Consider the following 19,279-nt stretch of genomic DNA (forward strand, 5'->3'; position numbering starts at 1 on the left):
TTTCGCTACCTTAGAAAGAGCTGTTTATATCTACATACAGAGCGGATCCTAATCACAGAACTTTTAAGTACAAATTTCAGGTATTTGTACTCAACTTGAGCATTTACATTTCCTGTTACTTTATATTTCTATTTCGCTGCATTTCAGAGAGACATATTTATTTAGAGTAGGTACGTTTTTTTTACTCAACTATAACGGTCAGATAAATGTAGTTACGATATGATACGATACGATAATCCCTTATTAGTCCCACAGCGGGGAAATGTGCAGGATTACAGCAGCAAAGCGGTACAGTGCAAACAAGAGACATCAGTAAAAAACAAAACAAGATCTCATAAATAAGGAAGTAAGCAATAACAATATAGTCAGCAAGTAGACAGTAAAAAAACAAGATTTAAAAAATAGACTGAGTGAGTGGGTTCACAGTATTGCACATATGAATATGGAATATGAAATGTTTATATTGCACAGAATATTGAATATTGATATTGCACAGTTACATGTCAGATTAAGATTTTACATTAAAACATTGGATTACATTATAAAACACAACAAGCTGCAGAAGATTAAACCAGTAGGATGAAAAGCAGAACAACTTTCCCACCAGTATGCGTCATCTTGCACCGGGGGCTTCCATCATGCTGATTCGCCAACAGTGAAAAGCTGAAATGGACGGTTACCAATTTGGCATAATGCAAATTTATGGGCCCAATAAAAGAGGTTGGAGAAAGAAAATGCCCTCTCTTGTGTGGCTTGGAACACAGTCACAAAGTCTAAGATTATAGCTGTATACCAAAACTACTACCACACTGTTTCTCGTAATGCTTATTTATGGTTAGTGGTAATAGCTGAACAGAAGGGAAAATATATGAGGGCTATTTTCAGGCCTCCAGAGCCTCCGGGCTGGTAAAATCAGCTGAGCGCTCATATGATTGAGCACAATCATAATCAGAATGTCATCGGAGTCTGAAACACATAAGTTCTACACAGAGAGTACTGGCTAAGTAGCTTCAGTGAAGTAGTATTATCACTTGAAATAACCACATTAGGTTTTTGGTCTTTAATGTGCTGAAAAAGGAGAAGAAAGCCATTTGTGTTTGTGTGTCTTGCACACATGCAAGCAATAAAGGCAGCCTGAATTTAACAAGAAATTCAATATATATTATCAAACAGATGGCATCAGAATAAAAGTCTTTTTGTCTTGTGGAGATGCCCCTTTTAACTTTGTTTCTTATCTTACAGGTAAAAAATAGTTTTAGTTTAAGAAGTAAAACAGGACACTTCAGGGTCCTTAAAGGTACAGTGTGTAGGATTTACTGGCATCTAGTGGTGTGGTTGCAGATTGCAACCAACTGAGTACCCCTCTTGCTCACAAGACGGTAACGTGAGCCGCCGAGTGCAAAACCGTGGTAACACTGTTCGCCTTGCTCAGAGGCCATCCTTACCACAACAACTTTAGGACCAACGTATGTCAAACAGTAGCGGGCGGTACCACGGTTTTGCACTCTGTGGCTCACGTTACTGCAGTTTCACAACGTGTCGGAGAATTACGGTGGCCTACAGGTTATGTAACAAAACGTGAAAGGCTCTCTCTAGAGCCAGTGTTTGGTTTGTCCGTTCTGGGCTACTGTAGAAATGTGGCAGAGCCACATGGCGGACTCTGTGAAGAGGACCCGCTCCCTTTGTAGATATGAAAGGCTCATTCTAAGCTAACGAAAACATAACAATTCTTAGTTTCAGGTGATTATACACTAAACATAGTTATAAATATTATATTCCATTTCTGCTAATAGATCCCCCGAAATGTTACACACTGTTCCTTTAAACAGCTGACCCCTGTCAGACAATGTATACGTGCTATACAGTGAGTACACAGAGCTCCGACAGGAAACTTGACAAATTAACAGGACGCCCTCATCACTTCCACCAGCAGTCAGCCATAAACCTCAACCTCTGCGTGCTTTCACAGCCTTTCACATCACCACTCTCTTGCCAAGGTCAAAGGGCAAGAGGCATCCTTCTTCTTTTAACCTCCAGTGGAAATGCAAAGACACAAGACACGATTACGTGTGCAAGTTAGCCACTCACTGTATGCTAAACAATCATCAACCACACAATGGTGGACAATATCAGACAAAAGCTAATGTGACTGACTTCTATCTTGTCAAATAGCGACAGAATTGCGTGACACTATTGTGCCAAAGCGTACAATTCATTTTATTTGACTTTCATTTGAAGAGTGTTCTAGTGATACAAATCAGAGACAAAAAGAAACACATACAGCTGTAGAAACATGAGCCACTTTTCAAATGTTAGACAAATAACTTCTTAACATGAGCCAAAGTAAATGAGCTTTCCAATCATTTCCCTGTGCTGCAACCGAAGGAAAATTATATGTGGATCTCTAGCAAGACAAACAATCTACAGGTGAAAACTGAACATGGACCGAAATGAGACCACAGGATGTGTCTCAATCCAGCCACCAACAAGATCAAGGCAGCTCTGCTTCTTTGAGACAATAACATCCAAAAGACAAACATACAGTGCCAAAGCCTTAAATGAATGGGTGTGCGTGTGTGATCAGAAGCATACCTCTGCAATGAAGCTCACTTGCTCTGCAGCATTCAACAACCACATGTGACATCCTTCATCTACGTCCTTTCATTCTAATGAAATATTTTTGGATTTAAAGACACACCCAGATGCTCTCATGCATCAGGAGTCCTGAAAAATGTAGACACAAGGAGAGTTTGAATAGAGGAATCAGCTGTGGGTGAGACAGTGTCGGGCATCATTGTGGCGTACTTATCAGAAACACTGCAGTCTCTGTGAGGCAAGGAAACAAGGGTGAGGCTGGCATTTGTCTCTCCGAGTCAACTACGGAGCACAAACATAACCCTTGTGCTGGCCTTTTACAGCAGGGGCCATGTCCATGGCTCAGAGACTTTATTGGCCTTTCCCCATCATCGCTCGTTTGGTTTCACAATCTGCCCACAGTTCACACAACGCTGCAACAAGAAGTGACGGCAGTGCCATATATTGAACCACGAAACCAGAACGTGCAGTGCCAGCTCAGTGCGCCACACCCGAAATACCAACACACACAGGGCACTTTGTCCTCTTTGCATTATGCACTTCACTCAGGAACATTTCAACTTTTGTCACAGTGAGTTTTAACTATAAACACACACACGGCATGAGGCACGATATATGTTGGTGTTGAATAAATTCTGATAGCAGGCTGTGTAGTCAGTCCAAATTTGTCTGGGAAATAGCACATTCCTTCAGGTAGTTCAAACATTTGGTTTGATCTAGAGCCAGGGATGCCATTGCATAATCCAAATTGTGTAATCACACCACACCACCACTCCTCTTTATCTATTGTTTCAAAAGGGTCGTTGACATTCCTCACAGGACAATGTATTTGGATGTACCTGCATATCAAGTGCAGTTTCCTATTTTGTTTTTTCGGTTTGGCGAGCAGTCAACTCCTTGTCAATAATTTGCCTAATCAAACGGCGGCAACGAGTGAGACTTTGGACTCCTCTCAGCGGGGGGTTTGTTCTGTCAGTTGCTGGAGGTCACATAGCAAAAGCTGGACTCACAGCCAGACTGACTTTATTACAAGTAGTAATACTACAGTGTAAAAGTAATCCATCCTGCATTAAAAATGCACTCAATTAAAAGTGCAGAGGTGCTATCAGCAAATGCAATAACAGATTTTTGGCCACTTGGGGGCAGCAGAAACAAGTTGTAAACACGACATTGACATATCATCACCTTTTATGTTGATATGGTGAGCTTGATCCCAAACAGTTGCTTATTTACACATCCAGCAGTTACGGAGCATCATTATCATTCATTTGAAGTCGTGTTTCTGGACACCTCATGAATGCAAGTCCAAAATTCACCCTCTTTTAGCTCTGCTTTTGGTCTCTACCATGTCCTGATGGAAATATCTGGCTCTTTAGCTGCTACATGCTCCACTATGTTCGCCAGCTAATCGATAACTGTGTCTGTCTGACGTTTGGTGCTGAGCAGGTAGTGTACAGTGGGTTTTTAGAGCTTTCTCGCTGGAAACAGCTGCCTGCTGCGGCCAAAATCAATGCTATGAGAGCTTTGAGAGTTAAACAAAACAGTAAGGTTGTGGGCTGGACAGCTAAACAATAAATTGAAACTGGCTATAAAGCTCTGTAAAGCCGAGGAAAGCTGCAGATTCAGGTGTTAATTGTGGGTTAAATTGGTTTAATATTGTCATTTGACAATGTGCGTCAGGGTGCAGCATCGCCCTGTCGGGGATTCTTTCACAGCAATAACCGGCTCGCTGTACATTATCCCGTACTTATTCCAAGGCTGTGTTGAATACTCGATTCTGATTGGTCAATCACTGCGTTCTGTGGTCTGTAATTTCTGTATAACAGACCGTTGCCATGTATAACAGACCGTTGCTATGGGCGCAGCTCTGATGTCGTACTCTTTGCTATTGATTTCTTAAGTAAGTAGCTGTGTAATAAGCGAGATAATGTACAGCTTACATAATGACTGTGCATCCTTTGTTCCACACACGGCAATTTCCACTTTCCAAGGCAGATTTCCTGTTGAAGTATCTCTATGACAAATGGCACTTGTTAAAACATTCGTAGAGGTCAAGCGTACAGTAATCAGCTGACATTTTGTGTCATTAGGGAAATCCCGGCATTTTCTAGCCTTTTCCTTTATGTCAACTCGGAGCTGCGGTCCAACCTCGACTCCATGCTGCTGGATTTCCAAAAGGCAGCCAAGTGTCTAAAGGAAGTGGCTGAAGTTAAATAGAGCACTTTCAAATGCCATGATTCATCCGAAGCACTCTAATGCCCTCAGCCCCCATTTCCTGGGCAGCTGTTAGAAATGGACAGAGTTGGTCTAAAGTAGCCAGTGAATCATAGCCTCCAATGATGAATCAGATTCGGTGTGGCCGGTGTTACACCTCTGGGTGGTGTTTGAACTTGGTTATAGTTCAACGACACGTGGATGATGTGAGGAAATCTTCCAGGACAACTCACAAAGCAGCACGCTCTCTCTTATCAGTCTGTTTCTATCACAACAGTTTGTCATGTTACATATTTATACAACAAATTTTGATACAGAATGTGTTTCTAGCTGATAAACGACATCTTTCTCAGAAAGCTGGTTTCACAACACAAGGCAATAGAGCAACATGCACTCCAAATGGTGGTAAGGCCAATACTACAACAACGACAAAGCTCAAAGGTCAAAATAGATATCTGATAATATTTTATGGCTGCAGAGAAAACACAGACCAGTATGAATTAAACTGTGTTCTCAGCACACCTTGCTTTAGTCAATATCTGAGTCAAGCTTCATTCCAAAAGAAAGATACTAATGTCCTGATGAAGTTCCTTGTTGACCGAAACGTTGACTAATAAAGCAGAGAAAAGTGTGTGTGGGAGCAAGTCATTTTAAAAAAAAAAAAGAAAGATACCGGACTTACTAATAATAACTAAATTTCAAGCAAAAACTATCAATGTGGGAAGTTCAGTGAGTCTAATCAATCTTAAGTCATTGAGAGGTTTCTCTTTCAGTGAACTAGTGTTGAATCATTTGAAAAAATATTAGGGCTGTCAATTGGTTAATATGTTTAATCGCGATTAATCGCATGATTGTCCATGATTAATCTAGATTAATCGCACATGAATTCCACATTTCTTTATCTGTTCAAAATGTACCTTAAAGGGTGATTTGTCAAGTATTTAACACTCTTATCAACATGGGAGTGAGCAAATATACTTGCTTTATGCCAATATATGTTTATATTTATTATTGGAAACAATGAAAATATTGTCCAGAAACCCTCACAGCATTTAGCATAAAAAAACATGCTCAAATTATAACTAACATTATGCATAGGATGGGTTAAATGCAGAGGTCAAATTTTGTGTATGTACCTGTTTGTATATGACAAATGTAAAGTTTAATTTTTTTTTAAATTTTGAAGTTAACATGGCAAACTCAACACCAACAGGCAACAACAGCTGTCAGTGTGTCAGTGTGCTGACTTGAATATGACTTTCCCAAAACTGCATTTGATTAACATAAAGTTGCAATGTCTGTAAAGGGGAGACTCATGGGTACCCATAGAACCCATTTTCATTCACATATCTTGAGGTCAGAGGTCAATGGACCTCTTTGAAAATGGCCATGCCAGTTTTTCCTCGCCAAAATGTAGCGTACGTTTGGAGCGTTATTTAGCCTCCTTCCTGACAAGCTAGTATGGCATAGTTGGTACCAATGAATTCCTTTTTAGTTTTAATTTTTTTAGTTTCATATGATGCCACTGTAGCTTTAAAACTGATTCCGCTACAACCTCCGAAAGATCGAATAGCGACTGGGCTAAATCGCAAGTTACGTTAATGTGTTAATGAAAATAATGGTGTTAAAACGAATTTGCAAGTTACGTTAGTTACATTATTTCAATGGTATAAAAATAAATCAATCTTTTTTTGTTGTGTAGCACCTTTCATACAAGTTAGCGCAGATTAGGGCTGAAACTAATTCATGTTTTCTCAATAATAAATCAATTGTTTGGTCTTTAAAATGTCATGAAACAGTAAAGAAAAAATTCCAAGGTGACATTGTCAAGCGTCTTGTTTACCCAAAGCAACAGTAAAATAGAACAAAAGACAGGAGAGCAACAAAATCCTCACATTTGAGAAGCTGAACTATAACTTTCTCTATAATACGTTAAATTCAACAGAAATGATACAAGTAAAATTAAATAAATTGAAACATTAAATAAAATGTATAAATGATAACACAATATAAAAGAGAAAAAAAACTCAAAGGCAGCGTTATGTATCAGTGAAGGGTTTTGCTATAAAAATAGTAGTTGAAACGAAACTTACAGCCCCAACAGGATAACAACCTTACTGCTGCTGAAACAGAGAACAGGGAAGCTGAGCGAAGCACCTGTCAGACTGGGTTTAAGGGAGTGGAGGTTGGACACACACCAGGGGCAAAGACAGCTGATAGAGACAACTTTCTCTCTCTCTGTCTGTGTGCTGTGCTCTCTGTGGCTCATTTGCCTACAGTATAAGCTCTGATAAGCAACAGTGAAATAAAACCATTGGTTGCTTGTCTGCAGCCTTGTTTGGGATTCTCCTCATGTTACTCTCTGTGTGCCATCTCTCTCTGTGTATGAGTTATAAATACTGCACATAATTGTGCCCGAACACTCAAATATCTCTACATTTTAGCCCAATGAAATTATGCTGCATTTAAGAATAAACGTGACTAAGAAATCAATTTAAAGAAGAGATTTCCTTCGTACAATTCATCAAGACTGACAGTCAAAGCAGCTGCAGGTTCATCTTAAACATTAGGACCTGTAACTGTTGAGCAACACTGTGCAGCAGTCAAGACACAAAAAAGACTGCCTCAACTGCAAACCACACTCAAACTTTCAGACGTCTACAAACAAACACACACAGGTGTACTCCCAAGACCTCATGCAGAGGTGGAATGTACTGGGAGGAGACAACACACTATTAAAAGCTCTTCTTCTGAGTCCTGATACACCATTCCAATCAATCCTGCTTGTCAAAGTGACCCCCTGGTCCTAAAAATAGAAAGTGAGCCCCTCCTCTGCTCTGACTGAACCCCCGCAAGCAGGCAGACATGGTGGCAAAAAGCTGAGCTATCAGCTCCAACAGAACAGTGAGACTGGGACATTCGCGCGATTTCATGCAAATCGAGTTTGATCCGGAATAAAACCAATGGAAAAGTTAGTTTAAAGAGGACCTATTATGTTCATTTTCAGGTGCATACTGGTATTTTGGGTTTCTACTAGAACATGTTTACATGCTTTAATGTTCAAAAAGCGCTTTATTTTTCTCATACTGGCATACCTCTTTTTACCTTCTGTCTGAAACGCTCTGTTTGAGCTCCGCCCCCCCCCTTCCCGAAAAGCTCAGTCTGCTATGATTGGTCACTTTGCCCACTCAGTTGTGATTGGTCAACCGAACCAAACTCTTCGGACTCCTCTCCAGCTGCGCTCTAACCAGCTTTGTTTGAGGTTGTGCCAAACTAGCTGCTAGTTAGGTATTATAAAAATGTGTTACTTGGTGACATCACCATGTTACAGAAGAAAAAGGCAAGACTTCAAGCAAGGTGTTTCAGGCAGTTCTGAAGCAGTGTTTCTGTGGTGTAAAAGAGCGACTCTTTGTAACTTTGCAAACCTTTTAGATGCCCCAAAAAACTCTATAACACACTAATGGAAAGGGAAAAAAGCACAAAAGCATAATAGGTCTTCTTTAAGTCACATGTCAGCTTTCACAACATAAATGTAGGTGTGATTTCTTTCCCACACTGTGAATGTCATTTTGAAACAAAAGTAATTTACAGCCAATACCATGGGAAAAGGGTTATGCAAGAGGGGAAATGTCTGATAACGCACAGGTCCATAAAAGTATTGTCTCTATATTTATGACACTGAGTATATTTATGACAGTGGGCAGCATATCCTCTGCTGTGGGGAGAGGGTGCGTCTTGACAGATTTGTTTATTCAGGGTTCCTATTCCAGTGTACAGTGCATCTGCCTCTGTGTGTGTTTTTGTGACAGCTGTGGTTTCGACACCATTGTCAGTGCTACTGAAGAATGACTGACAGAGTCTTGGGTGGATCATGGGAAAAAATGTTCTCAGACGTTGTGGCAACATCTCAAAGGAACATTCACTGAGTTTGACATCACCTTACATTTTTTTGCCACCTTAAGTGATGTATTTGCTATCAACTTCAAGTTAAACGACCTGCAGTTATTGCCGCTAAAGCACTTTTCTTTGTGCTTGCACAGCAGTGTGTGAGTGAGTGTGTCACAGTGGATGGACTGTGCTCCGAGCTCTGCCTTACCTCGATCCCTGAAGGCATACCTGCGTAAAAACTGAACAGGTTGTTCAACATACCGCATGCATCTCTGTCTGTCACGCAACTGAAACTGCAAAAGTATAAACACTGTGGCAGACATATTTTTTGTCCTGCTCACTAACTCATGCTCCAACTAAGCTTCTTTAGATTCACAATATCAGAAAAAAAGCATTTATTGATGATCCTGACTTTAATGACTATTGTTTTGTGACTGACGTTGTGGTTTTCTAGACTTGCACCAAAAAGAAAATCAATCTGATCAGATCCGAACACCAGACATGCCGGATAGCACGTGCTTTGCTCTTCTGACCTGTGTACTTCCATCAATTGTTCCCTCCATCATATTTCGAAGAAACACACAGAGCTATGCTTTAACAGGTGCTTACCAACACAAGAATACACACACGCACACACACACACTGAAAATAGCGCTGACCTTTTTTCTAACTGCAACTTAAATCATGTCTCACACGAGGAGACACATGCTCTGAAACACTGTATATGTGAAAGTTACATTTAAATGTGTCTCTGCATATTAATGGAAACATAAATAGGAGCTGGTTCAATCAAGGAAGAGTTAAAAACATGATTTGGTTTCAGCTTACAGGAGGACCTCAACTCTGTGAATGGCATGGACGGGTATCAAAATGTCACAGTAGCTGAAATACTTCACAAAGCTCATAAGATCAGAACTTACTTGACTGTAACTCTTGTGGATAAGTCCTGGAGATCTCCCGGGTGAAAGAGCTGTGCCTCCTTTAGTCCGAGCTTCCTGCAGGCTTTGAGGAAGACGTTCAGGTTGTCCTGGACAAAGAACAAAGCGGGGATGAGGGTTGTCCACCTTCAGAGGCAAAGAATAATCACTCAAGAATTCTCTGGCGCGCACACAGCCTGCAACTCAATGCTTCCAAAGTTCATATCACCAGAGAGCAGAGACGGACGGGGAGGAGCATGTGTGTGTAGCAAATAAGAAGTGACCCGGTGGAGAGCACACACAAACACACATGCAGGGGGGAGAGGCTGCGTGACAGGAAGCTGACTGACAGCAGCAAAGCTACCTGTGGGCTGGGTTAGGGTGGGGACAAAGCCCGAACCAGGAAGGATGACATCAGAGCTTTGCTCAAGTCCCACCCAACCGGCCATGCAAGTGCAAAAATGACACAGGAGCACAATGCGTACTGCGGTATCCTTTGCCTCACACCCTGAAACTTCCCCTCCCCTCCCTGCCGAACCCTTCACTCGAGAATACCTGCGGAATCTGTGGGGCGGGGAACTATTTTGGAGACATCTGGTTGCTATGATACATGAGGTCGGGTGACAGAAACTGACGGCTATTTTTCCTGAAGCAACTCACGCGGACATGGGAGTGCCCTACACTACGTCAATCATTTTATATTGCATGAAGTTTGTATTATGTATGCACATGATCTGCACAGATGTGGGAGTGTAATGCCCAATAGCAAAAAGACATTTTTTGCTTTATAAATATACACACATCTCATGCGTTTCATCAACCACAAAAATAGAAAAAACACCATTCCTTTCCGGGGTTATGACTTTTCCAGTTGTAATCCCATGTGTCTTGTTTGTAAGTCTGCACTTCCATTGGGACAGGACTGCTTAAGAGAGTTTCATGTAATGACACATGGCCTCAACATGGGCTGGAATAATTAAGGGGTAGCTAGTTCTATATTTAAATTGCAAACATGCTTATTAGCAAATGGTAGGAGGACAGAGCTGACCTCTCTGAGCAGGAATCTCTTACTGACAGCATTGCTTGTCCCTTAACGGCACTTTGCCGGGCCCTACAGGTCACTGTGGGCCCCTACAGGCCAAGGATCACTCCCACCCCCCTATAGGGAGGGGGTCACCCTTTATTAATTATAACACAGAGGAGATTTTATCTTCTTCTGCTTTGTCTTGGTAATAGACATGATAATGTAATTGTCAACAGGACAGGTAATTGAGTTAATTACATGGGTTTTGAATGTTAAACTTTATCTCGTACAGTGAGCAAGACCTTCTTTTCTCTGTGATCATTCGCCCGTATGACATAGTTCACATGTACGTGTTTCAGTGACACTTAATTTGTTACCTTGTTATTCGATGCGTACAGCATATACAGTCAAAAATAACAAAGTACACCTTGCCTCACCTCAGCATGTTGGCTGATAAGACTGCACAAATTACATCACATGTAACATTCAAGTACAGGTACTCTGCATGTTCGAGGGATAGTTTGGGTGTTTTGAAGTGGTGTTGTATGTGGCACTTATCCACAGTCAGTGTATTACCTACAGTAGATGGTGGTCGGCGTGCAAAGCAATACACTGCTGTGGACGAGGCTGCATCAAAACATATTTTATCCACCTAAAAGAAAGGACCTTCTCAAAAAAATCAATATCAGTTTAAGTGTACGCTACATTTAGAATATTTTCACCGCTTTATCTTGCCATCAGACAGCCCTTCCCGATGGAGAGCTGAACCAAAAGTAAAACTTATCTATGCTCTCTTCAAAGACAGCAGACTCCGTTGACAAAAACGGTAGAGATAAGTTTCACCTTCAGTTCGTCAGAAAATATTCTTAATTTATATAGCGTACACTTAAATTGATATTGATTCTTTTAGGTGAGTGTTTCTTTTAGGTAGTTAAAATACGTTTTGCTGCTGCCCCCGTCCACAGCAGTATATTGCTTTGCTCCCGTGCTGCTATGTTTCTCCAAACTGAGGGCATGCCGACCGTCATCTACTGTAGGTATTGGTAGGATGGGTGCTACGCTTCCGCGACGGTATTATCAGCTGTAACCGCCGTATGAGAGCAATGCAGAGCGGCGGCCGTGAACTAGCCAGTTGGGCACGCTCACATGCACAAACATGCACTAAAAGCCTGCGCGGCTATGTCAACAAAGCATGGAGAAGCTCGGATTATTACACACACAGAGGGAGAGTGACTTCATTCTCTGCTCAGGTAGACATTACTCCACTATATCTTTACATAGACAATAGTTGTTTGATGCTATATTAATACTCTGGATATCGTATAGAGAAACTTTAAGCCAATGTAATCAAGGCCTATATAAAAGGATTATTAATATCACTTAGGTATGAATGTCTTTTAACCTCAAAGAGCATTATGAACACACTAAAAGCCCCCCTAACAACCAGTCTCAGAACATGCAGAGATAATGATGTTGAAGGAATGTTATGCTGACTTGTGCCTGCACATAATCCTGCTAAATATGCTGTACCCATCCAGCAGCCTCTAATCCTCTCATGCAGGCTTGAGGACCCTGATTCATGCACCTCACACCGAGAGACGGAAAGATTTCACTCATGAGGTGTCTGATTTGGTATAAAAGGATCACCGTCCCTAGTGGTCACATTGTGGTCACTCTATTTCTTCCACTGCATTCTTTGTCTAAGATGGGCATACTCTACAATTACCCTCAACTGACCCCTGGCAGTGCTTCAAACACCAAGCAAAGCTATGGTTAAAATATCAGGCTACACATTTTTTCAAGTCCTGTGACAATAAACCGAATACTTGACATGCTGCCTCTCCTGAAACAGACCCAATAAAAGACCCTTCTTTCCCAACAGTCAGATCCAGTCATAACAGGCACCCGTACAACACAAACACAGTAACAAAACATGGACAAATGCCTGTCATTGCACGGATGATTACACAGACATTTAAATAAGTGAAGACACCCTCAGGGTCATTGAAACTGTCTGTTTATCTCCACCCATTGCTACCTCAACTCACCAAGGACTTGGTGTATGCGGGAACATCCAGCACCATGTCAATTACAGCGTTTTTACGGTGGGCAGAGTCATCTTTAACTCCGTCCCTCCGGATTCAACCCAGTGGGCCTCAAATCCGGCTGCCTAGCTGCCCCGCCACACAACTGCCGGCTTCCTGCCCAGCACTGGTAAAAGCAGAACCAGGTCTGAACCAGGGTGCCTTGAATCCCAACCCACAGCTCACTGACTGCTCAGCAACAGACAGAGAAGTGTGCTGACATGGGAAACATTCCCTTGGACATAAGTGAAGCCAAAGAATAGGCCTGGGTCTGGAGCCAATGTTGCTAAATATTCCACAAACCAGAGATTTCCGTTTTTTCCCTCCCTGGGCTTTTTATTCTGCCAAAGCTGAAGCCTGGTATCTATTTGAGTGCTTTCATATAGAAAAACTAAGACGGCAGTTATGACCATAATGGTAGAAAATGTACATAATTGAGTGCTAATGAGGCATGTTTGCAAAGAGCATTGCATTCAGCGGTGATTAAAGTTAAACTGTATCATTATTATAAACAAAAAAAAGCACCAACAACATTACTCTTGTTCTTTGTCCACTGTATTTTTCTTCAATAAAAAAATGCAATAAGAGGCTAAGTGGCTAAACATATACTTTTAACCCCTTAAAACGGGAAGATCTCTAAATAACGCTTCAAAGTTACGCTAAATTTTGGTGAGGAAAAACTGGCAAGGGGTCCCTTGACCTCTGATCTCAAGATACTGTATGTGAATGAAAATGGGTTCTATGTGTACCCACGAGTATCCCCTTTACAGACATGCCCATTTCATGATAATCACATGCAGTTTGGGGCAAAAAACATGCAGTTTTTTGCATGCAGTACAAATGTGTTATTTTCTCATATTCTATAAATTGTGTATATGAATATTTCTGCATACTGGGGCTCCTAAACTAAAATTTGTATGATTGGAATTACGTAAATGGGGTATCACTGTAAAGCTGAGACTCTGTAGATCCAATGAGCCCAATTGTATTCATGTGTGATGATGTTAGTCTGCATAGTAGCCATTTCACATAGCGAGACCTTTTTTTGAAACATGACCTCACTGTATAAAATGAGCTGCTGTGATCTCTAGGATAATCACAGCCTCATGAAACTTTACAGCCACAAACTACAGGCCTAGAGCATTCAGAGGATGGATGGCTTTCCTAGGTAGTCAAACAATAAGGGGGTTTCTGAGCAGTTTCCTGAACAGCAGTGCTCGCCATCCAATCACTGAAAAAATGCAATTCTTGCTCCGAAATCTCCAAATGTCAAAGGTTTTTGATACAAAATCACAGCATTGCTTTTGCTATGGTGTTCCTCAAGGTCTTGGTGTCTTAATGTGGTATTCTGGAGGGATTTTTGATAATATTTTATCAATTCTCGAGTGGTAAAAATGTAACTTAAACATTTAGCACCAAATCTGTGTAACAAATGGTATCAACCCCAAAAAAATACTGCAACAACTTATGAGACATAATAGAGCATGGGAATGACAATCACAAACTTATATCATCATGTTTAAGCCCTGATACACTTTCACAATTTATTTTAATTAATTTATTAATTAATTTGTATTTCTTATTAATGACTAAAACAACTTGACACACAGTGCTACACTGCACCTCAAATTAATCTTCAGGTTCCCAGCTTTCAGATGGTGTACACCACTTATATGTGACATCTACTGTTAACTTTTTATCTACCCCTGAACATCCCCTCTCCCCCACCCATATCCATCTGAAAAAAGAGTTCGGAATGGCAAGGTGTTAAATTATTTCTCAATTTCAGAGAACTATAGCTACATTTCAAACACTTAATTTCAACACTTAAAGCACAGACGTCTTACTATTTATAGAGATGAGAGATAAAGGACAATCTTACTTGACTGCTTTGGGAGAAAAGCTTTTCTCACAGCAGAGAGAGAGAGAGTGAGTAATGTTTGTTTTCGGAGAGCTCTCCACTTTTCAGTTTCTCCATGTGGTTGGCAGAAACTGATCGCCGCGGGCCAACCAGGAGCCTTCACATTTTGCTGGAGAATTTATGATCAGGTGGTTTCAGGATTTTGTCCAAGTCTCGGAAATACCACACCAGCGCTACTGATGGAGGAAATACTTTACCTCATTACCTCAGCAGGTGCCCAGCCAGCTTTATTACTAACTGTCCAAAACAAAGTGGCAGGAAAATGTGATTTATGTCATAACACAGATATGATGGTACAGTGTTTGGTGCTGCAAATATGCAGGTTTATTGTTTACATCTAGCATGAATGCCAGTCTGTTTCTTCTACTGGAAACTTGTCATTGTCTTGCCAAACATGTTGAGTGTTACTGAGCCCACCGCCGTGCACTCAGACTGGCTGGGTTAAGGTTGGGGTTCTCTATAATTCCTCTAGACAGCTGGACTCAATTACTCCCACAAGAGAGAGCTTTGTGAGGGATGGGTTTAAGGTAGGGTTTTCAACCCTCTACTTCACGAGCACTTGTATGCAGACACTCCCAAAACATTTATTTCATCTGAGCCACTGTGGACCCAAAAGGCCTCTGCCACAAGCTGCTTAAATATGAAGACACTGCCAGGCCTAAAAAGGTGAAAAACACTGATTCAGTAACAGGTTACTACGCAAACCAAACTCTGCCCTCTTCTGACCTCCCGTCACTCAATCAAAGACCTAATTATCATACCAGCACAAAGAGGTTTTGTCTTAAATGACTTTGACTGAACGCAGCCTCAAGCATGGCAGACATCATATTTAGGGTGCACTCGAATGCGACCGTTGGCCTTTCAAGCAGCTCCACGTTCCCTGAACTTATTAGTGTGGATGGATATGAGGAGCGACAAGTCACTGAGGCAAACACATCTCTCTCATTGGCAGCTTCAGACCTGTCATCAGTCAGCTCAACGGCTGCTGCTGCTGTACCTCGCACTGCACATACTTTCTACAACAGACATTTGTACAACAGTAATAATAGGAGACGAAACTATGTAAGAAGAAAACTAGGATGAGCTATTAAGGCTATGTGTTAAGATATCTTTTAACCCTTAGAGGCCCACATAGACCCATTTTTGTATTTTTTAGGGGGGGTAGAGGTGGTCTTTATGGGGAGATAGCAGGTCAACAGTAGATAACACATAGAAGTGGTGTACATCATCTGAAAGCTGGTAACCTGAAGATTAATTTGAGATGCAGATAAGCAGTATGTCAAGGTGTTCTAGTCATAAATCTGTAACAAACACGAATGAATGAAGTAATCAAATAATTAATTAAAATACATTGGGAAAGTGTATAAGGGCTTAGGACATTATAATGGAAGTGTATGTCTCAAAAATTGTTGCAGAAATGTTGGGGTTGATGCCATTTGTTACACAGATTTAGTGGTAAATTTAACAATTTTTTAATCAAAAATTATCAAAAATCCCTCCACAACACCACATTAAGACACCAAGACCTCGATGTACACCATAGAAAAAGCCATGCTGTGATTTTGTATGAAAAATCTTTGACATTTGGATATTTCAAGAATTGCATTTTTTGGTGATTGGATGGCGAGCTCTTCTGTTCTGGAAACCACTCAGAAACCCCCTTATTGTCAATCTACCTCGGAAAGCCATCCATCCCCTGAATGCTCTCTAGTCTCTAGTTCGTGGTTGTAAAGTTTCATGAGGCTGTGATTATCCTAGAGGTCACCACAGGTCATTTCATACAATGAGGTCAAGTTTCAAAAAAAGGTCTCGCTATGTGAAATGGCTACTAACAACTAACATCATCACACATGAATACAATTGGGCTCATTGGATTCACAAGAGTCTCAGCTTTCCAATCCCAATTTATGTAACTCCAAGACTGCTTAGGGACCCCAGTAGGCAGAAATATTCAAACACACCATTTTAATACTGCAGGCAAAAAACTGTATGCGATTAGCATTAAGTGGGCATTTCCGTAAAGGGGAGACTCGTGGGTACCCATAGAACCAATTTTCATTCACATATCTTGAGGTCAGAGGTCAATTTGAAAATTGCCATGTCATTTTTTCGTCGCAAAAATTTTGCCCAACTTTGTAGCGTTATTTAGTTTCATATGATATCAGTATCTTCACTCCAGCTTTAAGACTGAGCATGCTACAGCCTCTAATAGAGATACATATAAGCCTGAGTCTCAGAACAAATTGTACATGCAATGTCCTATGTCTCACATTTAATCTGAATAAAAAGAGACTTACCAGTCCAGCAATAGGTGTGGGCAGCCTGTTAACCCTCTTGATGGCACCAGGCTTGATCTTGTTGATCAGACTGCGAGTGAAAGAAAGAGTGAAGAGGGTAAGTGAAAGCACTTGGTCATTGGCTAGACTGGTCTAACTAACAAGGAATGAAGTAAAGAAAAAGTGCAAAGTCTCGGTGTTGTGTGTTTACGACTTAGTTTAATGGTGGCCACCTGGCTTCAGTTTAGTAAATGGCCAGTGCTGCTCCGTGATGTAAACACACTGGGTCCCCGGCTGCTAAAAACATACCCTCTTCTACTGGAACAACCCCAAACAAACCTCGAATCACCACACATCAGCTCAGATAAACAGTAATGGATTTTGATAAATGATGATGCATTTTTGGTGTTATTCAAAGGGTTTTGAAAGGGATTCTTTAGTCTAAGATGTATATAAAAAAATAAATAAAAAAATGCTATTCAGATCTTCTACTTAAGTAAAATAAGTTTCCAATTTACTATAATGTATAAGACAAGAAACTGGAACAGTCAAAAGTTTGCAAGTTTTGCTAGAAAAGTGGCTCAAACGATTAATCGATTATCAAAGTAGTTGCGGATTGATCAACTAAACGTTGCAGCTCTAACTGAAAGCAGGTAATAGCAAGTAATAGTGCTCATATGCAGAATGGCTCCGTCTATGGAGGACAAAACCTGCCAAAGTAAAAATAAATAAATAAATAAATAAATAAATAAATGACTCAATAAATATGCCAAAAAACAAAAACTAATATTAAAAATAAATGTACGCATTAATTAATTGATAAAATGTGTCACAAATTGATATTTCTGTTTTAATTTGCTTTTATTTATCTTTGTATTACTTCCCCTATCTAACTACTCTTCTATATAATTTTCCCTTTTATTTATTTATTTTCTTGCTTTTATTAACTTTTACATTAGCATTTTTCTTATCTATATATTTTAAATTTATTTTTATTTCAAATGATTTATTCATTATCAAAATGTATGTATTTATGTATTTATTTATTTATGCATGATTTTCCCTTTGCAATTCCCCCCCTATTTATTTCCATAAACATATTTATTTCTGTATTCTTTTTTCTTCATACAATTCTTTATACATTTCTTTAATACATACCTTTCAGTGTATATATAACTGGATTGTTATTTCAGATGCACTAACAGGAAAACAGCATTCAATGACGTAATTGGCTACTGTTGGGTAGTTTAACCTGTGCAACAAGTTTCATATGTTTGTCATATGTTTTGTATGTAAAATCTTAATCTGCAAACAAAAAAAGTGCAAATATGTGTTCTTGTTTTAACACTTCTAACACTTGTTAAAGTAGATGTTTTTGCAGTGCATCTTCTGCTCTGTCAGCAGACAGACTGAGGCGGATGGGATGGGGTGTATACGACTTTGCATAGGTTGACAATAGATGCAGAGAAAGAATGCAAAAGGAATGTGATGTTAAGTTAGTCATTTAGCAGCGAAACAATAGAAAGCAGTAATATTTCATCAGATAACACACATTGTAAGCTAAGTAGGATGTAATCATGTGTGCGACCCACACTGAACATTCCTCTCCAAATAGTTAATAACTACAACACAATGAGTTTTCTAGGTTAGAGCGATTTTATCTCAGTCTTCCTCTTCCTCACGCTGAGAGAACATGGACAGCTCCCTGAATGAAAGTGTCTCTGTTGTTCTCTGAAGAGTGAGCAAACAGTGGAGTCAGGTTCAAATCAGCAGAATGAGGGGCTTCTTCTTCTTCTTTGAAACGATGCCAATAGAGGTTAGGAAGATTCTGCATGGGCTGCTGCTGGTAATTACAGCTTCCTGCTGATTCGTGCAAATCGCATCGCTGTGTCCATCCACCAATTCTGCCCACGTACACATGTATAAAAGGGACATGATGCTAACCCTCTCACACATACACAAACACATCCCTGATGAGAAAAGCCACAACTCTTAGAAGAGCAGTTCAATGCAAAAGCCAATTCTGTGTAGATAAATGTGTTCCTCCAACTCATCAAAACTCTTGATGCATTAATGAGAAAGCAGGGTGCCCTGGCTCTCCGATGTGGTTTCCGTTGGAGGCTTTCCATTCAATACACGGCTTCTCACAGCTCTCATTATAAGTAAAGGATGGCACTCGGCCCATCCACAGATCTGTAACATCTGTCAAACACAACTCCTCTTGAAATAGATCACACTTCATATTCTCAAACACGACCACAGAGGGCAGATCTGACACTGGAAACATCAAATAACTACAACCTCTATTGTTACTGTCTGGAAACACTGGCTGACTTTATGTGGCTGACAAACAAACAAAC

The 19,279-nt window shown here is 40.4% G+C and overlaps 1 protein-coding gene and 1 long non-coding RNA gene across 12 annotated transcripts in view; one reads left to right on the forward strand and one right to left on the reverse strand.

Moving 5' to 3' along the window:
- Positions 1-19,279, reverse strand: part of LOC119499999 (LIM domain only protein 7-like) — a 58,883-nt gene that overhangs the window by 32,254 nt on the left and 7,350 nt on the right. For all 11 annotated transcript variants that reach the window (XM_037789340.1, XM_037789342.1, XM_037789347.1 and 8 more), the window contains 2 exons: positions 16,941-17,010; positions 9,618-9,724 (listed from right to left, as the gene is read on the reverse strand). In XM_037789340.1, the coding sequence (XP_037645268.1) occupies positions 9,618-9,724; positions 16,941-17,010 (177 nt within the window). The remainder of the gene's footprint in view (positions 1-9,617; positions 9,725-16,940; positions 17,011-19,279) is intronic.
- LOC119500002 lies at positions 11,337-18,786 on the forward strand. Its single transcript, XR_005209498.1, has 3 exons — positions 11,337-11,554; positions 13,144-13,148; positions 18,776-18,786. It is a non-coding gene; the product is annotated as an uncharacterized LOC119500002 (long non-coding RNA).

The sequence above is a fragment of the Sebastes umbrosus genome, chromosome 13 (assembly GCF_015220745.1).
Source record: "Sebastes umbrosus isolate fSebUmb1 chromosome 13, fSebUmb1.pri, whole genome shotgun sequence".
NCBI lineage: Eukaryota > Metazoa > Chordata > Actinopteri > Perciformes > Sebastidae > Sebastes > Sebastes umbrosus.